Consider the following 12,544-nt stretch of genomic DNA (forward strand, 5'->3'; position numbering starts at 1 on the left):
TGATTAGTAACTGTTGCCCATGAATGAACATAATGTCGAAGACATTTAATGGTTGTATATTGTTTATTAAATTGAGATGTTAAATTTATTCTGGCCATTTTGCTTTTTCCTCATTCATCAATAAACTTCAGTTTTAACAGGAATAATATAGAATCTGGTTCATGATTTATTATGTAATATGCATGTGTGCATGATACACAGTAAAACCAAGTCCTGTGTAACTACCAGTGCTTAAAATGTAGGGAAGTGTATTGCAGCTAACCTGTGATTGCTTTTTAAAAGCCTAGACTTACCTGTAAGCCTGGGACAGTGGTGCACGCCTGTAATCCCAGCTGTTTAGGAGGCTTACACAGGAGGATCACAAGTTCAAAGCCAGCCTCAGCAACTTAGTGATGCCCTAAGCAACTTAGTGTGACCCTGTCTCAAAAGAAAAAATAAAAAGGACTGAAATGTGGCTCAGTGGTTAAGTGCCCCTGGGTTCAATTCCTGGTAGAAAAAAAAAAGAAAGAAAGAAAGAAAAAAAAAAAAACAAAAAATTTACCTGTAATTACTTTAAATCCTGTTCTACACATGCAAGTATTTCTCACACATACCCTTCTTCTTCTCTTCCTCCTCCTCCTCAATTGTTATTTCCCATGTCTCCTCCCTTCCCCTCTATCCCCTTCCTCTACTTCACTGTTCTCCCTTCTGTTTTCATGAGACCACCATAACCCCACTTTTAGTCTTTTTTTTCACTGTAGTTTCCGCATGAGAGAAACATTGACCCTTGATTTTCTGTGCCTGGCTTATTTCACTTAGCATAATATTCTAGTTCCATTCATTTACCAGTAAATGACATAATTTCATTCTTTGTATCTGAGTAAAACTCCATTGTGTTTATATACCATGTTTTCTTTATCCGTTCAGTCTATTGACAGACATCCTTGGCTATCTCCATAACTGGGCTGCACTGCTATAAACACTGGTAACATTCATATCATTCTTACAGTAATTTTGTTGTATATCAGTTCTGCCTTTGTCAAAATTTCTTCATTAAAAATACCTTTTATTCTCATCACAAGTCTGTCAGTTTGAGAATCTGGCTTTATTATTCCTAACAGGGCAAAAATTCAACACTCAGAATTCAAGGAACTTGTCCAAGTTTATTTAGCTACTTAGTGATGGACTTGAAATTTCATTATCTAAGTGAAAAATTGATATACTTCACTAGTGGGAAAGCAGTATTAAGAATATTAAAAATAATGATTGAACTTTATTATCCTTATTAAAGATCTAGAGATATCTGGGTATAATAAAAATTAAGGCCACTATTTTTAATGTTCTTTATCTCTCCCAAATTTCCAGTTTCTACAGAGTTCTTAAGAGTTTCCTGTGATTCAACTATTTATAACGTTTGATATAACTAGACTGTGTCTGTTTGAAGTATTTGCTATCTCCCTTGATTCCATTTGTAGTCATAAAAAATAGCACACTATACAAATTAGCTGTGTAATATTTTCCTCTGAAATCTTGAGGATGAAAATAGTGGTATTGCTTGTATAGTTGATTTGAAATGCAAATTGCTGATGACTCTGAAGTCATTATAATTTGCTATTAATGGATAACATAAAAACTTTCATTTTAAGAGGTGGTATGCACTGCACTCTAAATTTGTATTTTTAAACTTTTTTTTTCATAGTCTAGTGAGATGCCCAAATTGACAGAACAGTTAGCAGGTCCACTTCGACAAATGCAGGTAAGATAGTGCATTGTAAAATAAATGTTTGATATTCTAATCATAGTACTTTATTATTCCACAGAGATAGCTGTAGTTGGGATTAAATATATCACTTGATGTCAGTCATGTCATTTAATGCTGTTCTATTAACATTTTAATGATTTTCATTTTAGTAATTAAACATTCTCATTACAATGAATTGTATGGAGTCTGAATGCATATTTAGAACTGAATAATGTGGATAGGATGTTGATAGTTCATTGCTTACATCATTTTCTTCCTCAGTGGTAAAATGGCATTGTATAGATTTAGTTTAACTTTTGGCACATTTTTTCCATTATAGTTTATGACATTTTAAAATCTGCTTTATCATTAATTATTTATCACTTAATACTCAAAGCCACAGTATCTTATGGAAATAAATTTGTGTCTTTTATTTTCTGAGATGAACTGTTTTTATCTGCCTTTTTCAACGTTGAAAAACAAAGAAAGAAACTCAGGCAGTACAAGAAGAGAAACAAAAAATAAATCATGGGGCTGGGGTTGTAGTTCAGTGGTAGAAAATAAAAGACACAAATGATGTAAGCAATGAACTATCAACATCCTGTCCACATTATTCATTTCTAAATAAAAAGGATCCCTCAGTGGAACCTTCAGTATCCCTTAATGTTACTAAAAAATTAGAAACACTAAGATTCATATATTTTTAAGCATTGCTGGGGAAATGTGTATTTTGCCATAGGATTTGGTTTTTTTCTAAATGTTTTGTTATTGTTTTGATTTTATTAATGGAATAATTAGAGATTATTTAAATGCTGCTTTCTAAATAATTTTAATGTAGAGTTCTGGGTTTTTATAGAAGAGAAAGACCTGGCTGAAAATCATGTTCTTGGTATATTTCTTAGTTAACTACTTCAACATGATGAAAAGGCTTAGCTTTTTAATCACTTAGCACTGTGCCTGCTTAGAAATAGACTCTCCAAATTGCAGAATAATATCTCAAGTGAACAAGGGACTTCCAAATCCTAAAGAAAAATGTGACCTGGGAGATCATGAGTAAGGAATTTTAGCTGTCTTTTATTTTTAAAGGAATGTGCTAAAAGAATTGCAAAAGTTTCAGCAGAAGCAAAATTGGAAATTGATGAGGAAACTTACCTCAGTTCATTCAAACCTCACTTAATGGATGTGGTATATACCTGGGCAACTGGAGCTACCTTCGCCCACATCTGCAAAATGACAGATGTCTTTGAAGGTATGGTTAAATTTTGTGTACACATCTATATTTGCAATATAAGAAATATACTTGATAGCCTTGTTTTAATTAAACATGAATTTTTTTTTAAATTTTGGTATAAAATGAAATTTTCTGCCTGTGTAAGTAAAAATATTTTCTACAGACCCTTTGAGTTATTTAATAAGCAGTCTGCTCATAATAAATTATTTAGGAAACTATTTTAACAGGACATAATTCTGTGCCAAAGTGTCTGCACTCATAAATAAACAGATGATCCTTCTAAGTCATATATATATGCATATTTTTGCAGTTTGCTTTTGTTCTCTTGATAAGAACTTAATGATTTGCTGTAAGCAGAGCTGAAAATGATTGATCATTGCATGTCTGATAACAAACAGACTCTTGTTATAGCATGAAGCAGATTAAATTTAATGAGCAGAATTTTAAGAAACTGAAAAATTACTCTTACCTGCCTGGAGAGAAATTTTAAGTGAAAAAAGTAAAGAGAACGTATAAATGAGTACAACTGAATTACAAGAAGTAAAAAATAAGTTTTTTAAAGATCTTTTTTAGAAATGCTATATTCATTGGGAAAAGATTGGTTTAGGTAGATTTTTTCCATGGTAAATTGTATTTGGTAAAGTAGATATTTACATTGAACTTTATTAAAAATGAAAATAAATGAGCTTAACTTTTATAGAAATAAGAATATTTAGAGTGCTATTACTATTGCTTTTATGTCTAATTTGAGAAAAATTACATTTTGACACACCCAATATTATATACCACCCAACTGATAATGTTAAGGAAATAATTTTTTTATTAAAATATTTTTTATTTTTACAGACACATTTTGATTCATTGTACACAAATGGGGTACAACTTTCATTTCTGTGGTTGTACACAACAACCATTTTTGTAATCATACATATATATAGGGTAATACTGTTTCATTCTACTGTTTTTCCATCCCCACCCCCTCCCACCCTTTTTTCCTCTACACCATCCAAAGTTCATTCTTCTCTTCCCCCCCACAGCCCCCCATTGTTATATATTGTCATGCACTTATCAGAGAAAACATTCAGCCTTGGTTTTTTGGGCTTGGCTTATTTCACTTAGCATGATATTTTCCAACTTCATCCATGTATCAGCAAATGCCATAATTTTATTGTTCTTTATGGCTGAGTAATATTCCATTGTGTATATAGACCACAGTTTCTTTATCCATTCATCAATTGAAGGGCATCTAGGTTGGTTCCATAGTCTAGCTACTGTGAATTGAGCTGCTATGAACATTGATGTGGCTGCATCACTGTAGTATGCTGATTTTAAGTCCTTTGGGTATAAACCAAGGAGTGGGATAACTGGATCAAATGGCGGGTCCCTTCCAAGCTTTCTGAGGAATCTCCATACTGCTTTCCAGAGTGGCTGTACCAATTTGCAACTCCACCAGCAATGTATGAGTGTACCTTTTTCCCCACATCCACGCCAACTCTTATTATTGCTTGTGTTCTTGATAATAGCCATTCTTATTGGAGTTAGATGAAATCTTAGGGTGGTTTTAATTTGCATTTCTCTAATTACCAGGGATGCTGAGCACTTTTTCATATATTTGTTGATCACCTGTATATTTTCTGTGAAGTGTCTGCCCATTTCCTTAGCCCATTTATTGATTGGGTTCTTTGTATTTTGGGTATAAAGTTTTTTAAGTTCTTCATAAACTTTGGAGATGAGTGCTCTGTCTGAAGTGTGTGTGGAAAAGATTTTCTCTCACTCTGTAGGCTCTCTTTTCACATTGTTGATTGTTTCCTGAGCTGAGAAAAACATTTTAGTTTGAATCTATCCCATTTATTGATTCTTGCTTTTATTTCTTGCGCTATGGGGGTCTTGTTAAGGAAGGCTGGTCCTAAGCCAACATGATGGAGATTCGGGCCTACTTTTTCTTCTATTTGGTGAAGGGTCCAGGTCTAATTCCTAGATCCTTGATCCATTTTGAGTTGAGTTTTGTACAGGGTGAGAGATAGGGATTTACTTTCATTTTATTGTATATGGATTTCCAGTTTTTCCAGCACCATTTGTTGAAGAGGCTATCTTTTCTCCATTGTAAGTTTTTGGCACCCTTGTCTAGTATGAGGTTACTGTACTTATGTGGTTATGCTCCGTGTCTTCTATCCTGTACCATTGATCTATCTGTCTATTTTGGTGCCAGTACCATGCTATTTTGTTACTATTACTCTATAGTAGAATTTAAGGTCTGGTATAGTGATAACCTCCTGCATCACTCTTCCTGCCCAGGATTGCTTTGGCTATTCTGGGTCTTTTGTTCTTCCAGATGAATTTCACGATTGCTTTTTCTGTTTCTATGAGAAATGTCATAGGGATTTTAATTGGAATTTCATTAAATCTGTATAGTGCCTTTGGAAGTATGGCCATTTTGACAATATTAATTCTGCCTATCCAAGAACATGGGAGATCTTTCCATCTTCTAAGGTCTTCCTCAATTTCTTTCTTTAGTGTTTTGTAGTTTTCATTGTAGAGATCTTTTACCTCTTTGGTTAGATTGATTCCCAAGTATTTTATTTTTTTTTTTGAGGCTATTGCAAATGGAGTTGTTTTCCTCATTTCCCTTTCAGATGTTTCATCGCTTATGTATAAAAATGCTTTAGATTTATGTGTGTTGATTTTATAACCTGCTATTTTGCTGAATTCATTTATGAGGTCTAGAAGTTTTCTGGAGGAGTTTTTTGGATCTTCATGTCATCATGAAGACATGATGTCATCAGCAAATAGTGACAACTTAAGTTCCTCTTTTCCTATTTGTATCCCTTTAATTTCTTTAGTCTATTTGCTCTGACTAGCATTTCAAGGACAATGTTGAATAGAAGTGGTGAAAGAGGACATCCCTGTCTTGTTCCTATTTTTAAAGGGAAGGGAAATAATTTATTGATTTTGTGAGTCAGTAATTTTTATGATGTTGCATAGGTTAAATTTCTCAGGCATAGAATATTAAAGGTTTGAACTAAGATCCTTTACTGTATTGAATTTTTTGGGTTTTAAGGTCTTTTGGGTTTTTTCTTTTTTTGTTTTGTTTTTCTTTAGGATATAGATGGACACAGTACCTTTATTTTACTTATTTTTATGTGGTGCCTGAGGATTGAACCCAGTGCCTCACACATGCTAGGCAAGTGCTTTACCACTGAGCCACAGCCCAGATTTAAGATTTTTAATGTTATGATTTATAATACATAGTACATTTTTTTATTAATTTAATGTGCTGTCTTAGAACTTTCCCTAAAGATAGTAAATTTCTAAGCCATCACTTAGTGAAATGGTCCCAAATACTCTGCTGAACGTTTTGTTACTGAGGTCCCTGTTCACTAAGTAACTCACTGTGCTAAGAACTTTATAAGATTTGCATCTAATCACTAAAATAGGATTTCATGGTAGATGGTATCATCTCCATTTTTGCATAAGGAGCCCCAGATAAATAATTTTGCCAATGTGATTGTACCATAGTTTGATCTCTGTGACTAGAAGTTGATAATAAGTCACTGCAACACCTTATTATTAAACTTTGGAACACCTGGAGACTTCTTAAACCTTACCCTTGACTATACCATCTTCATCCACAGAAAATTCATGCTTGTAGGAATGGTAAGAAAGTCCATAATAGTTCAAGGTAGGTAGCAACAGTCTGAGAAAAGTTAGATGTGACATACCTTAGTTATGAATATTATTATTTAATACACAGGAACTTTGGTGGTCAGTGTATGACAGTTTTTGTGTTTCTGAGGTACCAAGGCAATAAAACACAGCAGTGCTACGCTTTATTCAGCCAACTTTTTAAAACATAAGGATGAAGTTAATGACGGTCCTGTGCCTAAATAAATATCTGCTTCTCAAGAGAATTCAAAACATTGCCACAAAACAATAGTGGTACATAGCAGAGAGAAGCTTTTTTTTTTCTTTAATAAAAATCAAAAGGTAATTTAAGTATTTCTATAAATTTTTCTTTGTAGGTTATTTTTCTGTCCTTTCTTATATTTAAATGGAAATATTATTATAGTATAAATGATAAATCTTAAAACTGGATGCAGTTTATAGTTCTGCTCAAGTACCAGTTACCTCTATGAATTGACCTTTTTTTTTTTTTTTTTTTTTAATTTAAGTTGTTAGTGGACCTTTATTTTACTTACTTATGTGCGGTGCTGAGAATCGAACCCAATGCCTCACACGTGCTAGGCAAGTGCTCTACTACTGAGCCACAACTGCAGTTCATGAATTGACCCTTTTAACAGCATACTAGTATTCCTAAATCTGTTCTGCCTCTTTTGAATTGGGGTGTGGGTTATTTCTAGATAATAGTTTGCTCCAAATCTAAAGTTTGAAATTTTGAGAAGTTCCGTTTTCTAATTATAACTTAAAGTTAGATCTAACATCAGCACAATTTTCATGTTTTTCTGATCTGGGTGCTATTAGATTAGCTAAACTTTTCTAAAATTGGGATAGACTATATATATTAACTCTTAAAAACAGAACATGATTAAACAAAAAAACTGAGAACCTTGATTTACTTAGACTAGTAGTTTCTTTTTCCAACATACTGTTTCTTTCTCATTTTTACTATGTTATTTAGTTCTCCTGTTTCAAAATAACCTTTCTCTCATCTTGTTATTGTTCATGTTTTATATGATTGGAAAAATATTGCAATCAAAGCTCTAACCCATAGCATAGTGTCTTTATTTTTAATGTCAGAAAGTAATTGCATTGGAATTTTTTAATGTGCTATGTTCAAAACGTATTTGTTCCTAATAAGATTCTTAATTTTCTTTTTATATAAATGTGCCTGATTTATATTCTGAGCCTCAGAAGTAGTTACAAGTATTCTTCAACCATCAACTGGGGCTAGTTAACACTGTAATGATTAAGAACATGTGTTTTGAGAATGTCTGATGCTAGAGAACCATTTATATTGGTATCCAGTTCAGGAATTTTGAAGATTATAAGTAACAACTCTGCACTCTGAAAAAACAATAGAACATAGTTGTTTCTTATTTGTATTAAACTAAATTTAAACAATATTTTTGTGGACTGATGCCTACAGTTTGAATATGCCAACCCTTGTAGTGGATCTAAACACCACCTATTACTACTTTCTGACTATGCATAAATATTATATTTTTAACTGTGCATGAAGGATGAAAAAAAGAGTTGCTTTGCATTGAGCACTCACCAGAAAAGCTCCTATTATGACTTATGCCTTGAAACTATTCACTGTACTCCTGCCTCCCATGAATTTTTAAAGCAAAACTTTTATAGTGCAGTGTCCAACTCTGTTGTCACATGTTCTCTTATTTTACCTTTCCTAGGACAGAGTACATTAGTGTGGTAAAGAATTTTCCAACAAATTTGTTTTTTTAGGTATTTCTACTAATAATAATAAAATAATAGTTTATTAACATGTATCATTTGCATTTAAATTTTGGTACAGTTTGAGTGCCAAGTGAATTAGTATTTAGTTCCTAATACTTATTCATTTGATGACTAATTTTGAGACCCTATTGGGAATCAGGTCCTGTGCTGAGGGCAGTGTGTGAAGCAGTATCCCTGTCCTCAGGGTTTTAAGCTTAAGCAGGGATTTAGTGGTAAGTAGTTGCAGGATACACTTGTGATCCTAACCTCAGGCCAAACTAAGGGAACATTAAATTGGGGCATGATACAGGTAACCAGTTTAGGGATGTCAGAAAGCTGAAGGCAGAAATATTGTCTAGAGAAATCTGCTTTCTATCCTTAATGAGAACAATACTGTTTTGTTCATGAACTAAGTAACCCTGGGGTTTTTAAAATACAATGAATAGTAGTGATTCATGCTTCAACGTGGATGAACCTTGATCACATTAAGCTTGAATGAAAGAAAGCAGACACAAGGGCTACACATTGTATGATTTCATTCATATGAAATGTTCAGAGTAGACAGATTCATAGAGACAAAGCAGATTGGTGGTTGCCATGGAGTGTGGGGAGAAGAGAATTGGACGTGACAGCTTGGGGAAGATAAAATGTTCTAAAATTAGATAGTGATGATTAGTTACACAGCTGTGAATATACTAACAACCACTGATTTGTACCCTTACTTAAATGGTGAATTTTATAATATGCAATTCGTTCTTCCAGAACAGTGATATGAACCTGAATGTGAAAAAGATCAGTAACACTAAATTCTATACTTTAACGTGGTTAAAATGGTGAATTTTATGTTATGTGTATTTTACCACTGTTTGAAAAAGAAAAAAAGCAAGGACTAGGAAGAATGATTTCTGCCCTTGGGAGACTTTGAAAAAAAGATTTGTAGCAAACCAGTAGTAGGTTAATGTGTTTATTAACTTCAGATAGCATGGGAATCAAATGGCCTTGAAGCTTTTATCTTGCAGCTAGTCTGGCTGGTCCTAATTGATGAGGCAGGTTGACTTCCAAAGCTGGGAGTGATAAGTCCTGGGTTACAGAGAATTGTAGTAGGTAGGAAAGATGCTAGGGACCTCAATACCTAACAGTAGTTTTCATTAATCCCTGTGGGGAACAGCCTGTATTGTAGGCAGCTGCAAACAGGTTTGTGTTTACATACACACTGTGATTTGTTGATGATACACTGTGGGCAGCAACCAGAGCCTTTGTAAGTGCAACATAATACCTAGTGGGCTCATTTTCTTAATTACTCTGTAAGCCAAAACTGTCAGAACTGAATTTTTCAGAATTTGACGTGTTTAAAAAGTATAACATGAGAGTACTCTCCTCTGTACTTTATCTTAATAATTTATTTTCTATGACGTGGCCTCTTGATAACTTTGGCAGATTGTAGTTACAGTGAGTTACTTAAATGTGTAGAAATATTAAAACAATATCTTGTGGACTGGGGTTGTGGCTCAGTGGTAGAGCACTTGCCTAGTATGTGTGAGGCACTGGGTTCAATTCTCAGCACCACATATAAATAAATAAATAAAGGTCCATCAACAACTAAAAAAATATATTTTAAAAAAACAATATCACATTGTGTTTCCTAGTACACATTTGAAATTAGTTAAAACAAAGAATGAGCTGGGGAGATAGCTCAGTTAGTAGAGCGCTTGTCTTGCAAGTGTGAGGCCCTGGGTTCAATCCCCAGCACTGCCCCCCCCCCCCAAAAAAAAAAACAAAGAATGAATTCTTGGTTCTTTGATGCACTACGTATGTAGCAAAAACTTTGTAAAGGATTTCATTTCAGTTCTAAGTGACCTTTGAATCTACACTGCTCCCATTTTTAAAGTGCTATGTACTTACATTTAAGCAACTACCTAATTTAATTCCCTTTGAAAATTATTATTTATATAAACATTTACTATCTGGTTTTGTAGGTAATATGATAATTATTTCTATTTCAACCCCCTGCCCTATGTCTAGCTGTATAGAAGCTTCTGCAACTGGATTTCCTCTTTCATTCCAAATAGCATTGGAGGCCAGCATTCAAAGCATCTAAGAACAATAGGTAGCTAACATTTATCAAACTTCATTTGCATCAACATTTGTTAAGCACTTTACAGATATTATTTCGTTCACATCTCACAATATCCCCACGAATTAGGGACCATTATCTGTGCCTTACAAATTAGTAAACTGAAGCTTTTCATAGGTTAGTTAATGGAAGACATTTGTAAGAAAATACATTTACTTTTGGGAAATGTTAAATTTGAGGTCCCTGTGATATAGTTGATAGATAATCAGTCTTGGCAGTAATTTCTAGCTAGAATGGTATTGTTGGATTTTGAGATTTTTTTTTTAATAACTGTGACCTACTTTGAAAAATTAAACGAGAGTAGCTTTCATTTATTTAGATTAAAAGTGATATAACAAAAGTATGAGTGATGTTCTAATGATTCAAGTTTGTGCGTGCTACTTCTAAAAGATCACTGAGGGTCTACAAGTAGTTATCTCAACACCAAAAAATGAAAAATAAAAAAAACTTACAAACCATCTAGAACCATATGATGGAAACAGACCCACCAACTCTTCCTACTGATATTTGAATTAATAGTATCAGAAGGTGTATGGACAGTGAGAGAATGAAGAGACATAGGCTCCCCAGCTTCCTACACAACTGCCATCCTGTACAAGGGCACACCAATAGAGTGGTGAATAGGAGCTGAAAGGTGACAAAGGTGCTGTCCATTGGTCAATCCAGGAGTCTACCAGTGAAGCTAGGGACTGCTACCTTCTGGCTAAGCAATAGCTAGTAACCATCCTGGCTGCTTCCTGTTCCCAGAGAGTATGTCTAATCTTTTTACCATTATTCGTGACCTGGTGGCATGTAGTTTTGCTTTCAGTCCTACTTCGGACTGTTATAGCCTGCAGGTATATACCCACTTACTTCTCTGGAGGCTGCTGTGGAGAGGACACAGCCACTCTGCTTAGAGTAGAGGACCTTTCGTTAAGTTCCTTATATTTCCCTTTTTCCAGCCATGGAGGTAGAATTAGGAAGTAACTGGGATTCTTGTTCTTTTGCCTCTTGCATCACCAACCTGGATCAATCTGGTAACTCTCTTTCTCTGTTTTCTGTTCTTCTGCAGAGAAGTGTTCTACCGCAGAAATACTAAGCTGTTTGGCTTGGTGCCACCAAAGCCCTGGTCTCTAACATCAGTACCGTAGTACAAACCTTCCTAGTCATAGCAACAGTAGTAGAAGATGATCATAATTGGATCACTTTGTACTTTATTCTTTCCTATAACTTGTTAGTACCATTTAATGAGTATTGTCCCTCAAGTGGTAGATGGTACGGCTGAAATGCACTCCCAGGTCTGTCTTCTGCTAGACACTGTCCCCTCCATCAGGACTTTCTGGGCTTCCTCTCTCTCTTCCCTTAGAGGCAACTCCAGATCTTCACTGCTTTCCTTGAACATCAGCCTTAACTCCTTTCTGCTTCAGAGGAAGGGAGAAGCCATTAGACCTGATTTAACCTAGAAATTGACCTGTATATATCCCTGTCTGTACTCTTTCTCTCAGAGGAAAGACCACCAGCCTGTTTCTCTGAATCCCAGAGCCTTCCTCCACACTTCTTGCCACTCTCCTCATCTTAAATTATATCCTTTCTGCTGCTGCTGTTTTAGCATCTAAATCCTAACTTATTCATCCATATTGTTCTCTAACTACCAAGGTGACAGTGGTTAAGAGCAGAAATCCTGAGCTTAAATCCTACCCACTCATTAGATTAATGATCCTGGGCAAGTGTTACTTAAGTGTGCCTCAGTTTCTTTGGGGAGGATAATTGCTCCTACTTTATTGTGAGAATAACACAATACATGAGGAGTCTTACACACAATGCCTGTCACATACACTTAATAAACATTAGCTATCAATATAATTTTTTAGAAGTCTGTTACCATCTTCACCTTCAGTCCCTCATTTCTCTTATAGCCAGTCTCTTGGGAAGAATAGTCAATTACCTGCTTCCCATTTCCTTCTTAATCTGCCGTAATCTGGTTCCCTATTTCACTTAAATTATTATACTACTGACTGTCTGATTGCCAGAAAATAGACCCTTTATCTGACTGGATCCTACTTACCAT

At 34.6% G+C, this 12,544-nt stretch overlaps 1 protein-coding gene across 1 annotated transcript in view; it reads left to right on the plus strand.

Annotated features, from left to right (window-relative positions):
- Mtrex (Mtr4 exosome RNA helicase) overlaps positions 1–12,544 on the plus strand; it is a 93,169-nt gene that overhangs the window by 72,597 nt on the left and 8,028 nt on the right. Inside the window, exons 24-25 of the mRNA XM_047555985.1 lie at positions 1,679–1,735; positions 2,807–2,969. Of these exons, the coding sequence (XP_047411941.1) occupies positions 1,679–1,735; positions 2,807–2,969 (220 nt within the window). The remainder of the gene's footprint in view (positions 1–1,678; positions 1,736–2,806; positions 2,970–12,544) is intronic.

Source organism: Sciurus carolinensis, chromosome 6 (assembly GCF_902686445.1).
Source record: "Sciurus carolinensis chromosome 6, mSciCar1.2, whole genome shotgun sequence".
NCBI lineage: Eukaryota > Metazoa > Chordata > Mammalia > Rodentia > Sciuridae > Sciurus > Sciurus carolinensis.